The following is a 25,508-nucleotide window of genomic DNA, read 5'->3' as shown; positions in this document are numbered from 1 at the left end:
GACGTCTGATCAACAGCATGAGGCAACGATGTGTCGAGTGTATTCGCGCCAGGGGTGGATTCACACACTATTAAACGAATGTTCTAATGTGTAAAATCCATGTTTGACAACCTTCAAATTTGACAGCATGTCATGTGACTTTCTTGTATACAGTGGTTTATTTGTGGGTTTTTGTAAATATGGAACAATAAATAAAAAAATTGGTGTAGTTTACATCATCAATCTAATACACTCTGAAACTTATTTGGTTATAAATTTTTGACCCTTAAATTCTTTTGAGTAGTATAAATATTTTATTGTTATTCACCAGTCTCTTCGCATGCGTTTGTGTGGAGGACTCATATCGTGTCGACCAGGACTGAATCGGTCTCTTCGTCTCGAGTCGTAGTCACGTCCGTACGACTCCCGTCTGTTGTCACGGTTACCACGGTTACTCCACATGTCCCGAGACCGTCCACCGGATCCACGCCTGCAATTAACAAGATGACGTGAACATTCCACAATGAATGTTACTTAAACAAAAATAAAATAATAATTAATTAAAGGTGCAGACTCTAGTTTAAGCCGGTGAAAATGGACAGTAAGTTTAGTTAATCTACACAACTACAAAACATTGGGATACGGTTGTAACAGAGAAAAGCTGAAGTCTGTGATGTTTGAACCTGAAAATAGGGACTCAAGGTTCATACACTTAAAGGAAGTCAAAATTCAAGGGTTTTTCAAGCACTTTCCAGGTCAACTGTACCAAAATTCCAGGACCTTACCGAGTTTCCACAGGTCGTTAAACACGCAAGTGCCAACCATTTTTGTGGGTTTACAATAGAGTCATTAACTTGGCACGCTCCCTGAACTTGCTAAATACCCAGCGGCAAAAAGTGACAAACTTTCTTTTCCAATATGGCAACGCTGTCACTTCAATCTCATGGCCGCGTGATTCTCGCATCGCGAGATAAAAAACAACAACAAACATTCACACGTCAATTGAGCCGGTAAACATCGATTGGCTGGACGATTGGCATTTGATTGTGCCGCGGAAATGAAACAAATAATTTAATTACATGTTAAATAAAGTAAATAAAGCCTCCGATTTAGGCGTTTATATTTTATTTGACATCAAATTATAATTTTCAAGGGTTTTCCAGCCCGCAAGATGATTTTCAAGGGTATTCAAGCACTGGAATACATTAGTTTATTTTCAAGGGTTTTCAAGGGTTTCCAGGCGCGTACGAACCCTGTATGGTCTAAAAATAGATTAGAGCCTGTCTCGATAACTATTACTTCTCAGCCGAATGTTCGGTTTTAGAATTATGAAAAATTAATTTTGGGTTATTACAAAAAGCTGGATGACCAGAACCACTTCAGGTGTACGAAAATGAATATTCGAAATAATAAAATGAAAGTACTCCTAATTTAAATTCTTAAAAATGGCTTTAATAGTGAAAACTATGTCGTAGTGTTTAAAAACTATCCTTTCACAAATCGCCCCAGTTACATTGCAGAGATAATAATGATTGGTTCGGAGCAGTAACTAGATTCAAACAAAGGGGCAGTAACTCAAACTTGAGTCTCAAAGTTTACAGCATTAATTAGCAGTGATATTAAGTTTATCTGCATAAGCTTTTCTTTTTTTTAATTGTTATTGGGTATTTAATTTGCAGTGCTATTATTTGTACTACATCACCAACGGCTGGAGTATAGATGGTCTCAATTAAATATGCATGTTTTACATAAAAAGGTATGTTGTTGTGATTCATGATTTTTAAAACTATTTACAATATTATATTGAATTGTATAATATGGAAAGCAGTCCTAGGTTCTTGAAAAATCCCGGTGAGTGGAAATTCGCACATCTCAATATGTTAAGGCAAGTGAAAAATTGCACTCTCCAAAATAAATAAAATAGGCAATTTAGCTCCGATAGGATTTTGACTGGTACGTCTATAAAATTGTCTATTAAACCAGTATTTCCCCTGAGCTGTACGAGAGTGGTCGCACCCGCACACTTTAAAAACCAAGGTCTGTGGAAATAAACTTGAGTCTCAAAGTTTACAGCATTAATTAGCAGTGATATTAAGTTTATATGCATAAGCTTTTCTTTTTTTTAATTGTTATTGGGTATTTAATTTGCAGTGCTATTATTTGTACTACATCACCAACGGCTGGAGTATAGATGGTCTCAATTAAATATGCATGTTTTACATAAAAAGGTATGTTGTTGTGAATCATGATTTTTAAAACTATTTACAATATTATATTGAATTGTATAATATGGAAAGCAGTCCTAGGTTCTTGAAAAATCCCGGTGAGTGGAAATTCGCACATCTCAATATGTTAAGGCAAGTGAAAAATTGCACTCTCCAAAATAAATAAAATAGGCAATTTAGCTCCGATAGGATTTTACTGGTACGTCTATAAAATTGTCTATTAAACCAGTATTTCCCCTGAGCTGTACGAGAGTGGTCGCACCCGCACACTTTAAAAACCAAGGTCTGTGGAAATATGCCAACGATAAAAAAATAACTTATTCCTTGTAACCTGACATCTTGGATCATTCTATTTTTCAGCCATCTTCAGATGTCTATTTCATTCTTTTTTTGTTTCAAACAAAACAAATAAAATAACTACGACTATCCATTGTGGGTCAAGTTTCAGCATCACACTGTCACATATTTAGCTGATGAAGACACTAAAATGGTTAGCTGAATGAGAGCAAACTGATTTTTATGGGTAAAATTTTACAAAAAATATAAACTTACTGTTTTTAAATTGCAAATTCTTACAAACCCACATCACATACATAGAACAACATTTCGCGAACTGCCAATCAGTTACATGTGGTGCACCTCAAGGTTATATTCTAAAAATTAAAGGTTACAAACTCCAGGATCATCAGATCTTAATTCTTTATGCAAATATAATACTGTTACCAAACACTCATGTGAAAAACACGTGCACAGAGATTTGTTGCCTAAGATTTTAAAATATTGTTCCCAGTGTTTCTGCCAGAAAGAAATGTTTGGGTATGAGTACTATCATGCTATGGAATTGAATGCAACCACAGTCAATAGAGGGTATGGGGGACCTCCCACAGAAAGAAAATGCGTTAAAATTAGAGTTAGGGTTAAGAAAACCACACAGTAATGATAAAAGTAATTAATTTTGTCAAAAGGTTAACTTAAAAAAAAAACATCTGCAAAAATATTTGGGTATGCCGCCATACCCGTTTTACCCTCAGGTAGATACCCTGGTTCAACATCCCTGCTCATAAATAATGAGGATGTACAAGTCCCTAATTAGTTTGTATTGCAACATTCCTCACCTATCATGATCCCACGAGGAATCGCGTCTTCGATCATCTCGTCTTTCATAATCATTTCTTTCTCGACGAAACTTGTCGCGACCTTTTCTTCTGTCATATTCTTCATCACTGTCAGCCATAATTAATTAACTGAAAAACAAACAAAAACTGCAAGCATTTTCAATGTTTGAGAATAGGCCAGCTGCCACTTACTCTTATTCATAATGAGTGATCTTTGCACAGTATCAAAATGTTGGCTGTAGTTTTATATATTATGTATTTTGTAATTTATTTAATGATCACTAATTTGGAACAAAGCCAAATTCAAGGAAATAACTGTTGGTCAACATTTACATGTAAGTGTTCATGGTCAGTCACATCCAGTATGTCAATTTTAGTAATGACACTTCAGAAGAGTGATCTCCCTTCCAATTAAAAATACTTATCAGCTTACAGATTCTATTGAATAAAATAGAATTACCATCGACATTCCAAACTGCGTTCACCTAACGACAAAAACACAAATGCGATATTTGCGGAAATACTATTCTACATTTTTCAGCTACAATACGTGAAACAAAATAAATTGCAATCAAGTAACGTAAAAAATCAACAATGTGGATGTAAAACAAATCCATTCTAATAAATAAAAGTGAAACACCCTCCGTTAAACAGGAAAGGGTGCAACGTTTCTAACTGCGTTCAGGCACATGCGTTTTCAAAAAGTATCGTACTGCGCACGCGCGGTTCGTCATTTTCCATTTTTAAGGGAACTACATGAAAAAATATGTTTCTTAATTATGCACAGTTGTCGAATACTTAATTTATTAATTTTTTAAAAGGAAAAATTCAATTTATCAAGCGTTCTGGTCCGGTCCGCATTTTATCAACACACATCGCTCACACTTGATGTCAATACTGATAGGCATTACGTTCATACCTGCGAATAGTTTATAAAATATCATTTTTTTAATGAATTGATTCGAAATTAACACAATTTATATACTCAAAATTATTTACAACTGTTATGAATGGATTATGAATACTATTCACTACAATAGAGGCACAGAAATGTAGCATACCTTTTGCAGATCGAATATAATAATTGAAAAAAAATTCTAACAACTGGGGTCTTAAAAATCGTAAAAATTAAATTCTTTGGCCTTGTTGATCTGGCACGTGTGAGGTCATGTGACACGCACCGAATATTAATTCATCTTTCTCCATTTTAAGTCAATTTCTACGAGTCATGTGGACCCGATACCGGTAATTTTAAGGAATAAACAAAAACGACTTAGTAAAATTAATGGTTTTAGGGGTTTGTAAAGTTTTGTATTTAGATACTTACTTTTCTCAACTTTATTATTTATACAAATGTTCCTGAACTGTGAAGAAAAACCTCATAAATGAACGACATGCCGATGACAACAAATCGGATGTTGATTGCGCGAACCGTGCACGAGAAAACAAAGTGAACGGAATTTGAAGCATAACGCAGTTAGGGACGTTGACGATATATTAGTAGTTTTTCATTTAAATTGTTCCGTTACGAACCTCAAAACAATTGATCTATATTTATATTTATGAGTTTTGATAACAAGAATGTGTCTGCGAGTCCTAGTTTTAAACAGACTGAAAGCTGCAATTAAAATTGCCAAATTTCAAAGAACGCTACGGTTCATAATTTGCTCGACTGATGCAGATATTATAGGGTTTGGATCATAATGCGTTTTCATTAAATTCTCATTCATGATTCTATTACTAACTTTATTTATAAATGATTGCTAAAAATACCTCAGTTATCACAAAATTTCATAAATTTCTGAACAATAACCGTTTCATTTCCCGTTGACAGCCATGCTTCTTATTTTTAAGGGCACATTATCGCCCGAAATCAACCGATATGTACCGAAAACAACGGAACCATACAAGTATTCAATAAATAAATACCAAAAACGACACCACAAGAGCACGTTGTCTTATTAATCATCGTCTATTGGATGTCAAACATTTGGTAATTCTGACATATATAGTCTTAGAGAGGAAACCCGCTACATTTTCCTATTTGTAGCAAGCTAGGGATCTTTTATATCCACCATCCCTCAGACAGGATAGCACATTCGACGGCCTTTTGACATACCAGTCGTGGTGCACTCATAGGCGTACGGGCTCACAATTTTGCAGGGGAGCAAGCTGGTTTTTGCCCGAATTAAACGAAAATGCCCGAATCTGGATTTTAGCATGTATTCATATAATGAGCATCATTACCAAACAGGTATAGGCCTATAGCAGTATAGGGTTGCAAACAAATCACTGAGCAGTTTTATATGGATTATAACTAATAGTGTGGGTAGAATGATGCAAATACAAGGCCTACTCATGTTGCCAGAATATCTCTATCGTTTTTGCCCGAATTAAGATTAGACCCAGCACGAGGGGGTCACACACTGATAAACGGCTATGACACAAGCGATTAATGTAGAGTTAAAAATGAAATCCGCAGCTGGTACAAAATGAAATGCGTAACAGTGACGTCATTGAATATGTAGCTTACCTTTAAAGTACAATAGACCTACGGTACATAGTACCAAATTGCTGAACTTTTTTTTTTACTAGTAACTTAATTGATGATGCAATTGATATCTCAGTTAGTCACTTCCTTAGCCACTACAATCTGAATGACAAAAGTTATCCACGATCAAGACCGTATCTGTGTATTGAATTTTGACAAAATAAAGTGGCTGATTCCATGAATTTTTATCTCGTGCCTCGATCGTCTGTAGGAGGACAGCCACTCTCTAGGAAATCCTTTACTAACAATACATCCTCCATGCACCGCTAAGAGGATTGCCACTCACAGAGCTTCTATACTATGGTAGCTCCACTCCCATGGCTAGTGCTATTAAAGGTTGGGCTAGTAAATAACTACTAATACCATGCCCGACGGCTAGTGAATTTTTTGGGTAAAATGTTGCAGATAAGTCTATTTTGTAAATATGAATATCCTGACCCCAACCTCCAATGTTGCACACTGGTGTTTTGTTTTTTTAGCTCTATCTCCCTCTTTAGGTGACATATCTGATTATCACTATTATTTAGTAAAATTGTATTAACTTAAGTAAAGTAGGGCTAATAAATTTTTAATTCCGGCTAGTACATTTTTTAAATCACTGATCCCATGGCTAGTGGATTTTATAAAAAGTATAGACGCCCTGCACTCCCAGACTAGTTTTCAAAGTCAAAACTAACACAGGACAGAGCTCATTGGAATAAATGTACCTGCTTACATGCACTCATGAATCACTTTCAAAACAGTGATGATATCGATCAGCTAGGTGTTTGTGAAAGGTGAACATATGTCTATCCTGCCCCACATATGACACCCGGCCGCCACGAGTACGTATGCCCAAATTCAAAATATCGAATAGCATCAGCCATCAGTTTGGTTAGTGATGTATCGTATAGAATAGATACCACCTCCCCCGCAAGGTTTGCCATTAAAACATTCTGAATGCCCTCAAGGGTTTACTAGACATCACAACCCTGCTGGATCAACTTCTGTGCCAGAATCATATTTATGAACATGTCCTGAGGTATCGCGCATGCAGTCACTGCATGACATAAAAATCTTGCCCTTTGTGATGTAAAATGTGTAACAATAATCACTATTTGCCTATTTTGACAGCCTTAATAGCGGCCATCTTGGACTGAAATTATGACACAATATCTTGATTAGCCAGTGTGTATTTGAGCCCTAAAACCAAGTCATGCATAGACATATCAAACTTTTTATCATAATTATGCAGTAGCGGATCCGGGAAGGGGAGGGGGGTTCCAGGGGTCCGGAATTAAAGAATTAAAAAAAAAAAATTGGCATTAAACTGTGCCATCTGAAAAATGACAATTTGTAGGCTATTGGGTAGGCGTATGTTTTATCACAAAAAAATGGGTATCTGTTAAACTTGTACGATTTGGTTAGGTCGTGTACATTTTATTGAAAATAAATTGTAAACTAATGTTTATGAGGTTTACCCATATATAAGGTACATTTTAACTAGAATATGGACACGCTTTGGTTGGCACGTTTTGTGAGGTACATTTTGGAATGGGAACGTTTGTTTACGTTTTGGTAATGGGAATGGGAACGTTCGTTTACGTTTTGGTTGGGTATGATTCGGTTTGGGTACGTTTTACCACGCTCCCCTTTTCAGTAATTAATCTGACCGGATATTTGCCACCCACAAGGGCGGTAACTCGTATTGACTTCCTGTTTCAAATAAATGTGCCTTCGAATTAAATTTCTTTTACAAACAAAAATTAACTACAATGGATTTTAAAAGAAAAGCAATGGAAGGAGCTATTGTAGCAGTTCCAAATAAGAAACCTCGTACTGAAATTGCTTTAGCAACCAATGGTCAAACAGCCGTAATGGAAACTGTATGTGAATTGTAACATTTTAAAATAAGTTTTGATTTTTTGGAGTTTTCAGAATTTGGTTTGAGCTACAAATAAAGGAAAGAGTTCGACCCGTACCCCTGTATATCAAAGGCCCTAAAGACTAAACCTAACCCTATACCTAAAACTACCCTAATCATTGAAGGTGGGGGGGGGGGGGGTGTACGGGTCGAACTCATACCGAAATGAAAATACATACATCTATTACATGTACAAATGACACATTGACAAGCAGTTCTTTGTAGGTTTTATAGTATGTAACACGAGAGTCGGCATATTATGATATGAAAATACTGCATGTATTTTATTGAATAATACACAACAAATACCATAACAATACTACAAATTATTAAACTTTAAATTGTATGTTGAACCCACCACACACACCCACCTCCAAAATGAGGATTTTCATTTTAGTTCAGTTATATTCCATTATTATGTCTGTTTTTACCGTAATCATGGGATATATTGTTCTCTGTTGGTCAGTAAGACTAATTTCTGACGAAAATAAAATTTATATACATGTGTATGCATCGAATGTTTACATGATTTGTTAGTAGAAACATTACAAATTTCTTGGCCAAATAAATCTACTATGTACAGCTATGCCATTTACTGTCAGTATTTTCTTTTATACAAACAAGGATTTTAAATAAGAATACATTTTTGTTTTAATTTCAGGGTCCACCGAGAACATCTAGTCTGAATGCACCAATAATGTTACTGACGGGTCATGAGGGCGATATCTTTACGAGCAAGTTCTCTCCAGATGGACAGATTATTGCATCAGCTGGATTTGACAGACTTATTTGTAAGGAACATGCATTGTATTTGAGATGGGACGGGATCCAGCTGGGATGCGGTGAACTCGTATGGAAACTAACTTGTATGAATGTCCCCATCAGTCAACTATTTGCGTGTCAACTGCAGTTTGTGCGTCAACGGCAGTCACCTATAATCAAAACACGCATGTCATTAGACTTATTTCCTGCGACAGAAACCGTAAACAATGCATTGATTGTTTTGCGTTTCTCACTAGCCCAAACTTAAAAACCACTAACCACGGACGTTGGGCTAGCGGATTTGTTGAACTCTGCATAAAAACTACACAAAAGTTGCTATACAGTATTGGATATATCAGTTTGTAATTTCCATACACGTTCACTGCCTTTTCCCCCATACGAGTTAGTCTTCTATACGAGTTCACTTGTGGATTTCCACACGAGTTCACTGCATTTTCCCCCATACAAGTAAGTTTTCCATACGAGTTCACCGCAAGCCATCCAGCCCAGTGGTAAAGAGCACACCTGATTGTGGTTGGTTTAGGATTGATGGCCGCTGGTGGGCCCATAGGGCTATTTCTCATTCCAGCCAGTGCACCACGACTGATATACCAAAGGCTATGGTACATGAACATGTATGTGCTATCCTGTCTGTGGGATGGTGCATTTAAAAGATCCTTTGCTCCTAATGGAAAAATGTAGCAGGTTTCCTCTTTAAGAATCAGAATTACAAAATGTTTGGCACCTAATAGCCAATAATTAATTAATCAATTTGCTCTAGTGGTGTCAATAAACAAAACAATCTTTTAACTTAATTTTGTATTTAACATTTATGTTTAATTTCTTTTTAGTCTTGCCTTTAAGATGTAAAATGGTAGGGACATAGCTCAGTGGTAACGCGCTCGCTCGATGCGTGGTCAGTCTGGGATTGATCCCCGTTGGTGGGCCCATTGGGCTATTTCTTGTTCCAGCTAGTGCACCACGACTGGCATATCAATTTTCATGGTATGTACTACCCTGTTTATGGGATGGTGCATATAAAAGATCCCTTGCTGCTAATCAAAAAGAGTAGCCCATGAAGTGTCGACTGCAGGTTTCCTCTCTCAATATCTGTGTGGTCCCTAACCATATGTCTGACGCCATATAACCGTCAATAAAATGTGTTGTGTGCGTCGTTAAATAAAACATTTCCTTCTTTCCTTATAAGTATTATTTTTCCGGTGGCAGCAGCATCAAAGTTCGTGTGGAAATTTAACGTTAAAGTTTAGCATTTAGAATGATCAACTTCTCATAAATTATAAGTCCTAGGCCAGCGAAACATGGTTTATAATTTGAACTTAAGGATGTTCATTGCAGTGCACCACAAAAGTTTATGGCAGGCGAGATATTCAATTCCTGGGGAATTCTTGTTTTTTTTTGTTTACATTTTATTTATCATCTTACACATAATGTATGCAGGTACACGTATGCGTATAACATACAGTTTATGATCACATTTAGTTATATATTTTCACCAGGAATAGTGAGTGATTACAGGGATCACACATATCCTGGAAAATCCTAAAAAGTGCTATAAATATGTTTTAGCATACTGTAGGTATTTTGTAAGATATGTGTACTTTGTGAAAGTAAAAGCAGCAATAACACTTTTTATACTTGTTATTGTGAATACAAACTACATACCATAAAATGGATTTAAACTGTACATACATGTGGTTCATAATTTTATGATATAAAGTTAACCTTTAGGAAGATAATTCCTTTCTGTTCTGTTGTATTGATGTTATTTGTTGTTTCAGTTTTCTGGACGGTGTATGGTGAATGTGAGAACTTTGTTGTGCTCAAGGGTCACACTGGAGCAATTCTCGAACTACACTTCTCAACAGACGGAAAGTATGACATTTTAAAAAACAAAACAAAAACAAATATTACAACAAGAATACCTGTAGTTAAATAAAAATAGGTTTCAAATTACGAAAGTTAAAGGCACATAAGGCTGTAATAAAATAAATGGTCCTGATTCTGATCTCTATTAATCAGGACTCGAAACCCGCCAAAAAATAATAATGGATGTTGGCAAATTAAGGTAAGAGAGCAAGATTTTAATGTGGAATAAATATATGCAATACAAATATTAATAGTGGCTCATGTGTTACAGCTCTAAAGAAGATATTATAAATATTATTTGGGCGATTAACAGGACATTGGTCGCTATTGGTGATCTAGCCACAGGCCGTTTCGAGCACTGTTAATGTGCCCATATCCTGTTTAAGGTTCAGGCACGTCTATCCCAAGCCTGATCTCTGGCAGAGATAGCTCTGGCACTTGCCAAATTTCGGCATTTGTGAATTTTGAAAGCAGTTGGCAGATTTTATTTTAGTTTGGCGAAATAATTCTGTGTAATAATTGACATTTTTTTAGAAAATAACTGACATTTTTTAGAAATAACTGATGATTTCTGCAATTTTTGAAGTTTAATAAACGAATTGTTTTGCTCATCCAGAGATAGCCCTATCTGACATGGCCAGTAGCCTGGTTTGGGACAGACGGGTATTTATTTAATGTGACAATTTTGGTATTACTCATAAATACAAGATTTTTATTAAGGATTTTTTCAAATGGAGTGGGGGTGAAATTTTAAATTTAAATTTATGTTTTGAGGACATAAGAAATACTGCACATCGAGCATCATATATATATTTAAAGGTCAAACTTGTTTTTGGCCAATAAAAAAACTTGTGGTGGGTCTTTATCCTCGGGGGCGGATGAGGATGACTATCTATAATTTATTGTATACAGTGGCGGATCCAAAGTGGGGTTTTAGGGGTTTAACCACACACCCCAGCTGCCAGGTACAAAAATTTATCTTTAATGTTTTACTCTTTTTTTTACCCTCTCCCACACATATGCAGACACACAACTAATGTCCGTCCCATCCACATACACAATTTGTTTTTGTAAATAATTTCAGTTTGCTTTGACATAAGAAAGAAAGTAAAAGTGTTTTGGAAATAACAAAAAAAAACCCATTTCTTTGTGCAATTTATAAAACAGTTGGCTCATAAATAACTTGCAATGAATTCCATAGTATGAAAAAAAGGCGTTCCCTATGGGAAAGACTATAGGCTTACATGAGCGACGAAACTATCGTTCTTGAAAATTTCAGAGTCCTTATCTAAACGCTGTTCAAAATGTACTAAAGTGTTAATAAGCCAACATTCCTTTTTTTCCCCTTCCAGCACGCTGTTCACAGCATCAACAGACAAGACTGCTGCAGTGTGGGACGTGGAGGTGGGCGTAAGGATACGAAAGTTGAAAGGTCACCAGACGTTTGTGAACGCCATCAACCCAGCTCGGCGGGGTCCACAACTCGTGTGCACGGGAAGTGACGACGGGACAGTACGGGTGAGTGCTTATCTTTAGTAGCCGAGGGGCGGGACGTGGCCCAGTGGTAAAGCACTCGCTCGATGCGCGATCAATCATGTCGGTGGACCCATTGGGCTATTTCTCATTCCAGCCAGTGCACCATGATTGGTATATCAAATTAACTCTTTTTTTTTTTCCTGCCATCATCGTAGACGTGCCCTGGTGGGTGTCACAATTTTTTTTTCCTGAAGCAGGTCTTCTAGAATGTATTTAAAATCCACTAGCCATGGGATCAGTGATTTAAAAAAGTTACTAGCCACGATTAAATATTCACTAACTTTACTTTAGTTAATATAATTTTACTAAATAATAGTAATAATCAGATGTCACTTAAAGAGGGAGATAGAGCTTTAAAACACTAACATTGGAGGTTGGGGTGGGGTCAGGATATTCATATTTACAAAATAGACGTAACTGCAACATTTGACAGCTTTGTTTTTCACTGGCATGTCAATAGTGGTTATTTACTAGCCCAACATTGAATATCACTACCCATGGGGGGTGGGGCTTCCATAATCTAGAAGCTCTGTAAAGCATGGCAATAATAGTTATTTACTAGCCCAACATTGAATATCACTACCCATGGGGGTGGGACTACCATAATCTAGAAGCTCTGTAAAGCAGTCCTGAGATGATTTATTTAATTGTATGTTGTGTTTTAGTTGTGGGATGCTCGGAAGAAAGGCACGATACAGACTTTTCAGAGCACCTATCAGGTGACAGCCGTCAGTTTCAACGACACCGCTGAGCAGATCTTTTCTGGTGGCATCGACAACGACCTCAAGGTGAGTTTTTTGGACTGTAAACATCATTCAGGGGTCAGTTTTAAGGTCAATCATGAGCTGAAGTAAGTTGTCTGTCAACAAATTGGGTTGCCCCTTCTTTAAAAAAACCCTCATCACCAGCTGTAGTATGGGATAATATGCAATATTTTAATATTCATGTCCATCAAAGAAACAAATGCTAAAAAGCAATATCTGTACCAGATAAAATTCAATGTTTTAATATTCATGTGCAAATGATTTTTATTTACAGTCCCTAAGGAACTGTGGGGGATGGGGTGGGTTGGGGGGGGACCTGTGTCCATCCCATTTAAATACAAAAATGTAAAAAAGATTTGTCCTGTTCTGTGTATATACAGATGAAAGTATGGCTTGTGTCCCCCTCTAGTAGAGATTGTATCCCCCTCCCCCACTCACGATATTGTTCCCACGGGCCTGATTTAGTATACCATCTATTTTGTTATATGTACTAGTGATTTACTTAGAAAGTTGGCAAGGCATGGTAGACCAAACACTTTTGGGGAATTTTTACCATTTTCGGGGCACTTGTTTTTCATTAAAATGACACAAAAATTAATTGAAATAAATATTAATGTAATTTATGTGCTTGCTTTAATAAATGAATGGCAAAAGATATAAAAGGCATATTTTATTAATTAATAATACCTGTTTGGGTGTTTTATAAAGGCAATTTTAGAATTAATTACTGAAAAAGGCTTGTTTAATCTCAGGGCAGCATGGTGCTGATTTAGGCAAGATGGTGCTAGACTATTGAGGCATGGTGCTGCACCATGCTAAAACAAGCTAGGGAAAACACTATGTACTGATTCAGGTATTGATAATGCAACGGAACCCAACACAGACGTCCATTTATCGGACACCCAATAGCCGATGTGTATTTTTGTGCTGGGGTGTCGTTAAACATTCATTCATTCATTCCATGTATCGAGGCAGCTGCATATACCTCTTTTTGTATTGAAGGTTTGGGATCTGCGTAAGAATGATGTATTGTACCGGATGCGTGGACACTCGGACACAGTCACTGGGATGGAAATAAGTCCGGATGGGTCGTACCTCTTGACAAACGCAATGGACAACACATGTAAGAATTACAGGATACTAAACAAGCTTCCATTTCGTATCATGTTTATGGCCCGTGTGAAATAATTTTCAGTTGTAACAAGCTTTAGCTGGAGTGGGGCAGGATAGAGCATTCAGTCGATGCAAGGTCGGTGTGGGTTCGATCCCCGTCGGTGGGCCCATAGGGCTATTTCTCGTTCCAGCCAGCGCACCACGACTGGTATATCAAAGGCCATAGTATGTACTACCCTGTCTGTGGGATGATGCATATAAAAGATCCCTTGCTGCTAATCAGAAAGAGTAGCCTATGAAGTGGTGACAGCAGGTTTCCTCTCTCAATATCTGTGTGGTCGTAAATAAAATGTGTTGAGTGCGTCGTTAAATAAAACATCTTTCTTTTTTTAGCTTTAGCTGGTGACAATGACAATTATTTTAAGAGGGATATACACATGATATGAAATGTGTAGTGAGTTTAATATCCTGTTTGTTACCCATATTAGATTATAATTTATATCAATGAAATTGTTTGACTGATGTTCCGATAATCTCGTAGTGAACCAATCGTGTGACATTATAGTGGGACATAACACTTTAATGTGAACCAAGATATTTATAACCATATGGGTAATAACTAAAAATTATGTCATTTTCTTCAAATATGTTTAGTTGAGAAATGGTTATTACATTTTATAACAGCAAACATTTTATAGACTTTTCTTTGCAAGTTGATAAAAAAAAAAACCCACACCCCTCTCTCAAATGAATTGAAAAAAAAAGATGTATATACATGGATTACAGGGGATATTGTGTTCAGTATTGCATTACAATATGTTATTTAAGTTGTACATGTTCCTGAACAATTCTAAAATGTTAAATACTGATAACTATTGCTAATCAGTTTTTAAATCGAGTCACTAATTAAAAGGTTTGAAAACATGTTACCTGCTTTATATAAACTGTGGGTATGCCATATGTCTGTAGTTATTTTTAAGGAAAGGTCACAATATGTGTAATAAGCTTATTCTGATTGTTGTAAGTTAAAAATAACAATACCTTTATTAAAAAAAAAAAATTTCAAGCTGCTTTTTTTTGGCTACTCCAAATTAAACATGATTTCTCTGAGAGACACTGATAAAAATTTATTCTGAACTTAACATTAAGGCTGTGATATCCAGTCAGTGGGATGGCACATATAAGATCCCTTGCTGCTAATCGAAAAGAGTAGCCTGTGAAGTGGCGACAGCGGGTTTCCTTCCTCAATATCTCATAGAATCTTGTAAGAAAGGAAAGTGCGAATGATATTTTTCTGTTTACTTCCACACACTATTCATAAAATATGTTAATTACTCTGTTAATCAGTTCTTGATCTCTGCACATTTTCAGTAAGAATATGGGACGTACGGCCATTTGCACCTCAGGAAAGATGTGTGAAAATACTCCAGGGTCATCAGCATACATTTGAAAAGGTCTGTATCATCATCTAATTGGCTTTAGGCTGGACCAAACAGGACTAGCTCTGGGTGATCAGAAAATTTCGCAAAATCATTTAAAGCTTAAAAAATTACAAAAAACCAGTTCTTTTCTAATAAGATAACATTTATTACATGAAATTTATTCGCCAAATTAAAATAAAATTCGCCAGTTTTTAAAATTGGCAAATTTGGCGAGTGCTAGAGTAGCCCTGCCAAAAAATATGCAAGGTGTTCATTATAATTGAAAATCGGCGGTTTCAGTAAAATAGGTGGCCGTATCTTCATGTTTAAAATCCAGTGTCACATCTTTAAGTATCAGAACCTAGTTTTTAAACACTATCGCATATTTGTTTTCACTACTGGATCTACTTTTATACACCAGTCTATGACGGATTGTATTATGGAATGGCCATGTCCATCCTTCCGTCGATAAACGTTTTGTTTCCGGAGCATATTAATTGGAATGAATAGTCCAGGGCTGAACACAGAAAACACCACTTTCTTTCATTTATTATAATAATAATAATAATAAATAATAATAATAATAAAAACCCACCATATTATGAGACATCAAAAGAAAGTGGCAAAACGTATCTCCAGTTAAGCACTTGTATCCCATGTTGGGAGGGGGGAATGTAAGCCAGCAGGGAAATGCTCGTTTGATGTGCCATCAATCCCTGTCGGGGAGCCCATCGAGCTATTTCTTGTTCCAGTAAGTGCTCGACAACTTGTGTAACAAAGGCTGTGTTATATACTATCCTGTCTGAGGGATGATGCATATGAAAGATTCCTTACTACTAATCAAAAATAGTAGGGTTGCCCATGGAGTTTCCTCTCATTATACATGTTCTTAACCATATGAAGAGTTCAGGCGCAAAACGTGATATATCCATAATTAATTTTCAGTAAAAATTGTTTTTTTAATTGGCATATATCGCGTTTTGATATACAAAAACGAGATTTACCCAATACAATTTCATAAGGATCAATCACGTTATGCAGCAAAACAGCGGGCCTACGATTAGCCCTTACTGACATACAATAATGGCTTTAACTAAAAACTAGATAGAAAATGGTTTATATTGTGTTTTGCGCCTGAACTCTTCATATGTTCAGCACCATATAAATGTAAATAAAAATGTGTTGATTGTGCCATAAAATCAAATAGATGTTTTTTCACAATGGTATATGTCATTAGTTCAGGGCTTCTAAAATTTGATAAAAATCCACAAGCCATGGGATCAGTGATTTTAAAAATGTACTAGCCATGATTAAAAATGTACTAGCCCTACTTTAAATAAATACAATTTTACTGCTAGTAATAATCAGATATGTCACATAAAGCTTAAAAATCCTTATATTTGGGTGGAAAGAGAAGGCAAGATATTCATATTTACAAAATATGGAAATGCAGCATTTGACAAGGGTTTTTTTTCCCCCACTAGCTGTCAGGCTAGTTATAGTAATTATTTATTAGCCCAACACTAAATATCTCTAGCCATGGGAGTGGGGCTACCATAATCTAGAAGCCCTGTTAATTACAATGAGAACTCATTTTATCAGCAATCATCGTTTGAAGTTGGGTATTTAATGTGGATTTAACTGGAAGATAGCATCTGTGTGGTTAGACCTAATAACTGCTGTTTAGAAACATTTTAACCATTTTTTTTTTTCGTAAAGATTTTTGTTTTGTTTTCATAGATCCCCTGTTTACAGACATATATCTCAAGAGATTATGGATATTATATTGGAAAAAACAAATCTACATACATTTTGTTTTTCACAATAGTTTTAGAAACGTTGACACACAAACATTCCTTTCCTTTCGTTTTCAGAATCTCCTGCACTGCGCCTGGTCGCCAGATGGCAGTAAGGTTGGTACGGGTTCTGGTGACCGGTCGGTGTACATCTGGGACACAACGTCGAGGAGAATTCTCTACAAACTGCCCGGCCACGCTGGCTCAGTCAACGAGGTAGATTTCCACCCGTTCGAACCCATCGGTGAGTTACCAACAATAGCATATTGAAGTTTATGAAAACAAGAATTATGACAGTATATCCCCTACACAATCTAATTACAATTAGCTCCACTAGTTAATTACTATTACCTGTGGATCTAACACAGCACTTCATTGGAGCTCATGTCCAGTTGACCTTTCATTCGACCAATCAAACCCTTACTTGCAAAATCATGTCATTGATTTGAAAAGAATTTGAAAACATTCAGGATTATGCTGAGGGTATACAAAATGATTCGGGTGAATTACGAAGTATGCCGGAAACTAATTTCAATATAAAATTTTATATATTAATTTGTTTCAAGACGAAAAAAAAAAAAAAAAAAAAGTGATAGTATAGCCATAACATCTGTTTATACTAGTATACAATCCAGAGTTTATTACTGCACTTTTCCCCTTGTTTTTTATTAATGTTGAAATAGACCAAGTTCGCCTGTTGCATAAATAGTCTCCTCCGATATTTTTAGAATTTGTATGCTCCCGAATAACGCTATAAAAGGCGAAGTGTAATTGGTCAATATTTAAATTGTTATTTATAGATGAAATGTCACCTGGACATGGGGAGTCCACGCAATGCTGTTAGATCTACTGGTAGACCAAGAGCTAATTTTAATTTTTCATATCTTCTAATTTCAGTTAATCAATAATGGAAAAGAGCAACTGTTAACCATGCATTGTTTTATGTTTTCAGTATTATCGTGTTCAAGTGATAAGAAGATATTTCTAGGAGAAATTGAATGATAAAAACTCTGTGTCGTCATCATTCATCATTGAATGATAAAAACTGTCATCATCATTCATCATGGAATGATAGAAACTGTTGTCATCATTCATCATGGAATGGTAAAAACTGTGTGTCATCATCATTCATCATGGAATGGTAAAAACTGTGTGTCATCATCATTCAACATTGCAATCATAAACAGTGATCATTCACATGAACGTTTTACTGCCAAGACTTGTTGTGCCTTCCCTCACATAGGTTGGTTTACACTAGTCTACAAGAGCTAGATCTGGACGAGCACAACATTTTGCCAAATTATCCATGAAACTTCAATAACAGTAAAAACTCACAAAATCATAAAATAACAATAATTACTTTTAAATTTTTTCGCCAAATTAAAATAAGATTCGCCAGTTGTTTTTAAAATTCGCAGTTGGCGAATTTGGCAAGTGGCAGAGCTAGCCCTGTATACATTTGTCGTGAATATTTACATATTTCACTGCTATTCCACCGTGAGCGCCGGCGAAAGATACTTGTTTTGTAAGAGTCAAACCACCTAAGTGTGCCCATTCTCTGATTGATTGTTTTTTCCTGTTCCAACTAGTACACCATGACCGGTATAATAAAGGAAATGATACAGTGGCGGACCCAGAAAACCCAGTGACATGAGGTGGAATGCCGAGGGAACTTTGGGGGAGGTTTGGAGGGGGATCGTAAAAAAAAAAAAAAAAATATATAATAAAATTATAACTATTGCAAAATTTAGGGGGGCCCGGGCTCCTGGGGCTCCCCCCCCCTAGATCCGCCTCTATAATATGTGCAGTCTCGTCTGGAAAAGTGCATATAAAAGAGCCCTTGTTGCTGTTAGACAACTGTAGTGCGTCGTCTAAGACTACAAGTCATAATTACTAAATGTTTCAGGAACAGTTATTTTCGAAAAAATAGAAAGAAAGAAGTGTTTTATTTAACGACGCACTCAACACATTTTATTTACGGTTATATGGCGTCAGACATATGGTTAAGGACCACACAGATTTTTTTAGAGGAAACCCTCTGTCGCCACATAGGCTACTCTTTTACGACAGGCAGCAAGGGATCTTTTATTTGCGCTTCCCACAGGCAGGATAGCACAAACCATGGCCTTTGTTGAACCAGTTATGGATCACTGGTCGGTGCAAGTGGTTTACACCTACCCATTGAGCCTTGCGGAGCACTCAATCAGGGTTTGGAGTCGGTATCTGGATTAAAAATCCCATGCCTCGACTGGGATCCGAACCCAGTACCTACCAGCCTGTAGACCGATGGCCTAACCACGACGCCACCAAGGCCGGTGAAAAAAAAAGGGTCAATTATTAGATTCATGAAATCATTTTGCCAAACCACCCAAACCAGCAAGATGTTTGAAAATACCAACACTCTAAAACCAGATTAGCCGAATATATGGCCATGGTTCAGCCATTTCTTTTAACATGACAGTGTTCATTTTTCAGGTAAAAATGCTTTTGTACATAAATGTCTGGAAAAAATAATGATAAGCTAGACTGGGTGCAAAATTGTTGAACATAAAATCTCAAGTTGGATTTTTGCTGTTATTATGGAAATGTGTGTGATTTTAATGTTGGACAAATCTTTGTTATTCTTTGGGAAAATACAGTAAAATTTGTTGTTTGTGGTTTTAAAAATTATGACGCATACCCAAAACATTTTAGAACAGTTTCAATTGGTGTGGTAAAATATAGCATTGTGCTGAAAAAATAAAGAAGAGGCAGAGAAAGAAATAGCAGGGGTGCAAAATGTGAATGGTGGTGGGTGTGGCAGCAAAATATGCCAGGACTCAGACCAGCGAGAACACTGTACATTCCTTTTAAAAATGCAACACTTACCTACTTTTCATATGAAATAAAAAATATTAAAAGCTGAAGCTGTTATTAGCTAATAACAAAATGCAAGATGAAGTTATATTTTGCAGATATGTTTCATTATTAATTTGCCAAAAAACTAATGCCAATATTGTAAAATAAAAAATCTTCAAAGCATCTCTATTTTTTTATATGTAATTTGGTTATTTGTGTTCCATTTTAAAATGTTTTTGAATAACAGGATCTATTTATCAACAAAAATTACCCTGACCCTGGTCAGGCTGCTTGTGCTCTCTTGCACTTGCCAAGTGTGGGTGGTCCCCTCTTCATCCCCCCCTCTCAACCCCTTTACTGTCCTCGATGAGGAACCAGCATACCTCAACACCTGTGCCCATGACAGGCATGAGCTACAACAGCTTGCATGTTAAAACCTATGACCTGACCTAGCTAAAATTACACATCATATAGTTTCCTGTTTAGAATATGAGTACCACTGCAATCGGATGCTTATATTTTATACAAGGAAATATATACTGAGAATAAAAGAATCCTTCATATGTGTCCATGTGGGACAGAGCTATTCCACCTGAGGGTATATAATCTGTTGTCATATTATCATCATATTATGTACCCGAGGGTGGAATAGCCCTGTCCCACTTGGATATATAATGGAGGATTCTTTTTCTCCCATCCATTAGATGAAAAACAAGCATTTTGGGAAAACATGAAAACCTACATTTTTTATTTTTTATCTTGTAATAAAATAATCATAACCATTGAAAAGATCGTACCCCAAAAATGGTTTATACTGAAAATATAAACTGAAAATGATAGTATAATTTCATTATGACAGCAGGTTTCCTTGTTTTTATGAAATATAAAAAGCATTCCTTGTGTTATTTTGCCGTTTATGTGACGTCACCCAATGTTAATATCAGCTCAAAACTGTCGAAGTCACGTGGTCATGCAAGACCGATTTATTCCACATGGGTTGATGTCATGGAATAGGCCTGTCTTGCATGGCTAGGGATGGGAGAAAAATAAATACGGGAATACTTTGTATTGCCGACCAAATTAGTCACTATTAGTGTACCAATGTCTGTATAAAGTACAAATATGGAATTTGGGACTGATTATCAGTAATGTGAGATTGACTGTCGGTTATGTGAGATTGACGTATCAGTAATGTGAGATGGATGGTCAGTAATGTGAGATTGATGGTCAGTAACATGAGACTGAGTCAGTAATGTGAGATTGACTCAGTGATGAGATTGGAAGTCAGTAATATGAGTTTGACTCAGTAATGTGAGATTGGAAGTCAGTAATGTGAGATTGCCTGTCAGTAATGTGAGACTGACCATCAGTAATGTGAGATTGGAAGTCAGTGCCACTAGCTTGAGATGTCTGCGATGATATCAGTGTTATTTCTAACAGACTGTTCACTGTTCATATTCACTGCCACTAACTTGAGATGATCTCAGTGTTATTTCTGACACTGTTCACTGCTCATATTCACTGCCACTAACTTGAGATGATCTCAGTGTTATTTCTGACACTGTTCATATTCACTGCCACTAACTTGAGATGATCTCAGTGTTATTTCTGACAGACTGTTCACTGTTCATATTCACTGCCACTAACATGAGATGTCTGTGATGATCTTGGTGTTATTTCTGCTGTTCACTGTTCATCGTCGCTGACCTTTTTCCTCCCAGTCCACCTTTGACTGGTGCAGACATTTCTGAGCTGATTCAAAGGCTGGATCAATAGAGAGAGCCTCCTTCATGTCTTGTATGGCCGCTGCGTAATGACCTGCAAAACAAACAACACCAGTGTGATGTCACCGACTACGAACTCAACAAATCCCATATTTCGGTTTGAAAGCTTAATATTGTAATATGGAATCCCAAGATAGCTATATCACATAATTTTTATGATTCCAGTGGGATCCTATAAAATAATAAAAATAATGAGTAAAAGGTGGGAATATAACGAAAAAGAAAAGCATAAGTGTTGACAGTATTATTGAAATCAATACAATGTCAACTGGACAAAAGATGACTTCGGCTTATACACGAGGCCGAAAAAAATCATTAGCCCCATCCCCCTCTGATTGGCTAGAACCATGTGATTGACATATGGGCAACATTTGTGGTCTATCCTGAAATTATAAATGTATCGGTTGCTATACCAGAGCCTACACAGTGTATAATTACTAAATTGGGGTGGGGTGGTGGGGGGAGAGAACCTAGCCCAGTGGTAAAGCACTCACCTGGTGTGGTGTCAGTCTGGGATCAATCCCCGTCAATGGGCCCATTGGGCTATTTCTCATTCCAGCCAGTGCACTGGTATATCAAAGGCTATGGTATGTGTATCCTGTCTGTAGGATGGTGCATATAATATTATAAAAGATCCCTTGCTACTAATGGAATTATGTAGCGGGTTTCCTCTCTAAGACTGTTATGTAAAAATTACCAACAATATGACATCCAATAGCCGATGATTAATAACTCAATGTTTTCTAGTGGTGTTGTTAAACAAAACATACATTAACTGATTTTTAGCCTTAAGTAACAGTAATGGCCACATAGATAGTCTGCATGGGGACTAATTTTTAGGTGTTTTAAGACACATTTCCCACGGAAAAAACTTGGATTATGGATGCCAACATTTCTAGTTATGCTATCTGAGCTCTGTCCACAGTGGCGGATCCAGAAAATCCATTGAGGGTGGGGGTGGGGGGGCAATGACATGAGGCAGAATGCCAATGGAACTTTGGTGGAGGTCTGGTGGGGATCATAAAAAATGAAAATTAATATATAATAAAATTATAACTGTCGCAAAATTTAGGGGGGGCCTAGCCCCCCCCCCCCTAGATCCGCCTCTGGTCTACGACTGAGTTAGTGGTTGGTCACCAGTGATTTGTACCATCGTAACCTTGGATCATGTTGACATGCCATTATTATTTCCCTACTGATCCTACTGGGGGGAGACTATAGGTTTCATCTCCGTTCATCCCACATATAGTTTTCCAGATGTTTGGGGTTTTTTTAGAATGCCTTGAGATATTGAGCTGAAATTGTCTGTATAGCTTTATCATGTACTGTTACAGATCAAGTTTGACTTTCATTGTAATTTACCCATTTTTGATGGAGTTATGGCCCTTGAACTTAGGCAATGTGAGAAAAAAAAATTCGGACTGACCAGCATCGTGGTTAAGCCATCGGACATAAGTCTGGTAGGTACAGGGTTCACAACCCGATACTAGCTCCCACCCAGAGTGAGATTTAACGACTAAGTGGATAGGTGTAAGGCCACTCACTACACCCTCTTCTTTATCACAAACCAACTAACACACTGTCCTGGACAGACAACCCAGATAGCTGAGGTGTGTTCCCGTGACAGCGTGCTTGAACCTTAATTGGATATAAGCATGCAAATAAGTTGAAATTAAATTTTCTGACTTCTTTTTTAGGCCTTAAGATATTGAACTGAAATTATGTATGTAGCTTTACAATGTACTGTTACAGATGAAGTTAAACTTTCATGGCAATTTACCCATTTTTGACAGAGTTATGGCCCTTGAACATAGGAGATATGAAAATTTGTTTTCTGGACTTTTGTTTTGCAATACCTGAAGATACTGAGGTGACATTTAGTCTATAGCTTTATCATGTACTTTTACTGATCAAGTTTAACTGCATGATATTTATCTTTTTAAACTGTACTTTTCACCAGCAATGATTTCTAGTAGACACTATATCTTTCGGTGAGGTCATTAAAGAAACATTCCTTTTCCTGTAAAAATAAAGTGATTTCGATACCCAGCCTGTAGTGAATGAGCCCTCTGTTGTAGAAAGTCTGTGGTAGCTGTAGATCAAACTGCAGGCTGTGGGTGTAGTCGTCGATAGCCTCGTGGAAATTCACTTTCTTGTACTGGATCAAACCTCGGTTGTTGTAAGCCAGCGCAAGTTTCTTCTGCCTAAACACACAAAATAGAAAATAGTTCAGGAAATGGGCACTAGTGTTAGACTGGTGAGCAGTGTTTATGGGATGGTGGTCGAGTCCCCCTGGAAAATATATTGAAAGAAACATGCTCCCCTGAAAAATATACTGAAAACAAATAATTAAAATTGTTTCATGGGGGGTGGGGGACAGTAGCGTAGACAGGGGGCCATGCGCCCCCCCCCAAATCCCGGAATTTTTTACCTTTTTGCTTATTAATAACATTAAAAAGGTTCCTGTGTCATATCCCACTACTCGATATCATTGTTTGCTTGGATGCCAGGTGCCCCACCCCAATACAAAATCCTGCCTACACCACTGGGGAGGGGGGGGAGAAGAGGTGTTTTTTTCTGAACTCCACACCCCCTCACTCACGTTCCTAGCGAAACCTGTATCGTGCATCCAACAAAGGCAGTATTAAACATGGCCCTTTAAGACAGTCGGCTGCTTAATACAGTGCAGTTTCAAGAGTTTGTACTAAGTTTGTCACTGTACCCCAAAACACCACTAAGATACCCCAAGACTCCATAAATATTTTTTAAAATGAAATAAAGTGTACTATTTTATAAAATATCGATGTTATCGCTACGTCACGTACGTGATCTACCTCCACCCCGCCAAACTTACAGAGCAATTTTCTCATTATGTTCATTCAGATTGTTCAGGCACACGCATGCATTTTCAATAAATTTTGTGTATAATGTAAAAGCTTCGTCCACGTTGCCTAATTTTTCATTGCTTTCTGCTTCCTGGAATAATTCATCAGTTTTCATGTTTCTCAAACCTAAACTAGTGTTGTTTACCAAACATACAGTTTGTGTGCTTTTTTTAAAATTATATAAAGAGTTTATTACGAAAGATAACTCTAATGTGATTGAAAGGTTTCAGGTTGCATTGCGTCAAATCAGAAACTTCCGAGTCGATGTAAAGAAAGAAAAGGCTGATTCTTTAACGACACCCTAGCATATTTTAAACTACGACTATTTGTAACTGGTGACTACGAAAGTAACCCCTCCAACATAATTAGGTTATTTTTACATTTGACTGAGTGAGAGAAAGCTAACTAGATGTCGCACATGCAGTTTACGTATCGAAAAATAACAAGTGATCTTTTGTAACAAAATAAATAAATAAAAAAATAAAATAATAAAAATAAAAATAAAGCCAATTCGGACACCTCTTGCCATGTCGCCCCCATCCCTCCACCCCCGGATTCGCGTCTGCAGACAAAGATGGTGGCGTCCATTGAGGTGACATCGTGTGCGTGCGGCATGTGTGTCTCTCTCTCTCTCTCTCTCTCTCTCTCTCTCTCTCTCTCTCTCTCTCTCTCTGTCTGTGTGTGTGTGTGTGTGTGTGTGTGTGTAGGGTCCAAGAGAATAACATGTGATGCCATACTTTTGGTATTTTGAGATAATGGTATTTTGAATTTTACGTTTTAATCGTGGTAGAATGGAGATAACATATTCTGATTTCATTTTCGAGATAGGTTATCGTGGATGTAACACCACTAAATGTTACATTTAAAACCTCACGCTTACTATAAACTTACTGGTTGTAGTGAAGAACACTTTCTTCCACGTGCGTGTGTCTACATACCAGCTGACCAT

At 36.9% G+C, this 25,508-nt stretch overlaps 2 protein-coding genes across 2 annotated transcripts; one reads left to right on the top strand and one right to left on the bottom strand.

Moving 5' to 3' along the window:
- Positions 1–7,539: 7,539 nt before the first annotated feature.
- LOC121377648 (U5 small nuclear ribonucleoprotein 40 kDa protein-like) lies at positions 7,540–19,054 on the top strand. Its single transcript, XM_041505720.1, has 9 exons — positions 7,540–7,735; positions 8,435–8,564; positions 10,335–10,428; positions 11,775–11,940; positions 12,624–12,746; positions 13,725–13,845; positions 15,207–15,289; positions 17,131–17,296; positions 18,005–19,054. Exons 1-9 carry the CDS (start codon positions 7,625–7,627, stop codon positions 18,052–18,054), a joined length of 1,044 nt encoding a protein of 347 aa, XP_041361654.1. The 5' UTR covers positions 7,540–7,624; the 3' UTR covers positions 18,055–19,054.
- Positions 19,055–19,251: 197 nt separating this feature from the next.
- LOC121377607 (tetratricopeptide repeat protein 32-like) lies at positions 19,252–24,700 on the bottom strand. Its single transcript, XM_041505671.1, has 3 exons — positions 24,529–24,700; positions 23,721–23,878; positions 19,252–21,708 (listed from the first exon to the last, which is right to left on the bottom strand). Exons 1-3 carry the CDS (start codon positions 24,672–24,674, stop codon positions 21,584–21,586), a joined length of 429 nt encoding a protein of 142 aa, XP_041361605.1. The 5' UTR covers positions 24,675–24,700; the 3' UTR covers positions 19,252–21,583.
- Positions 24,701–25,508: the final 808 nt, after the last annotated feature.

This window comes from Gigantopelta aegis, chromosome 7 (assembly GCF_016097555.1).
Source record: "Gigantopelta aegis isolate Gae_Host chromosome 7, Gae_host_genome, whole genome shotgun sequence".
Taxonomy (NCBI): Eukaryota; Metazoa; Mollusca; class Gastropoda; order Neomphalida; family Peltospiridae; genus Gigantopelta; species Gigantopelta aegis.
The sequence above is the reverse complement of the archived record's forward strand: the minus strand, read 5'-3'. Positions and strand labels throughout refer to the sequence as shown.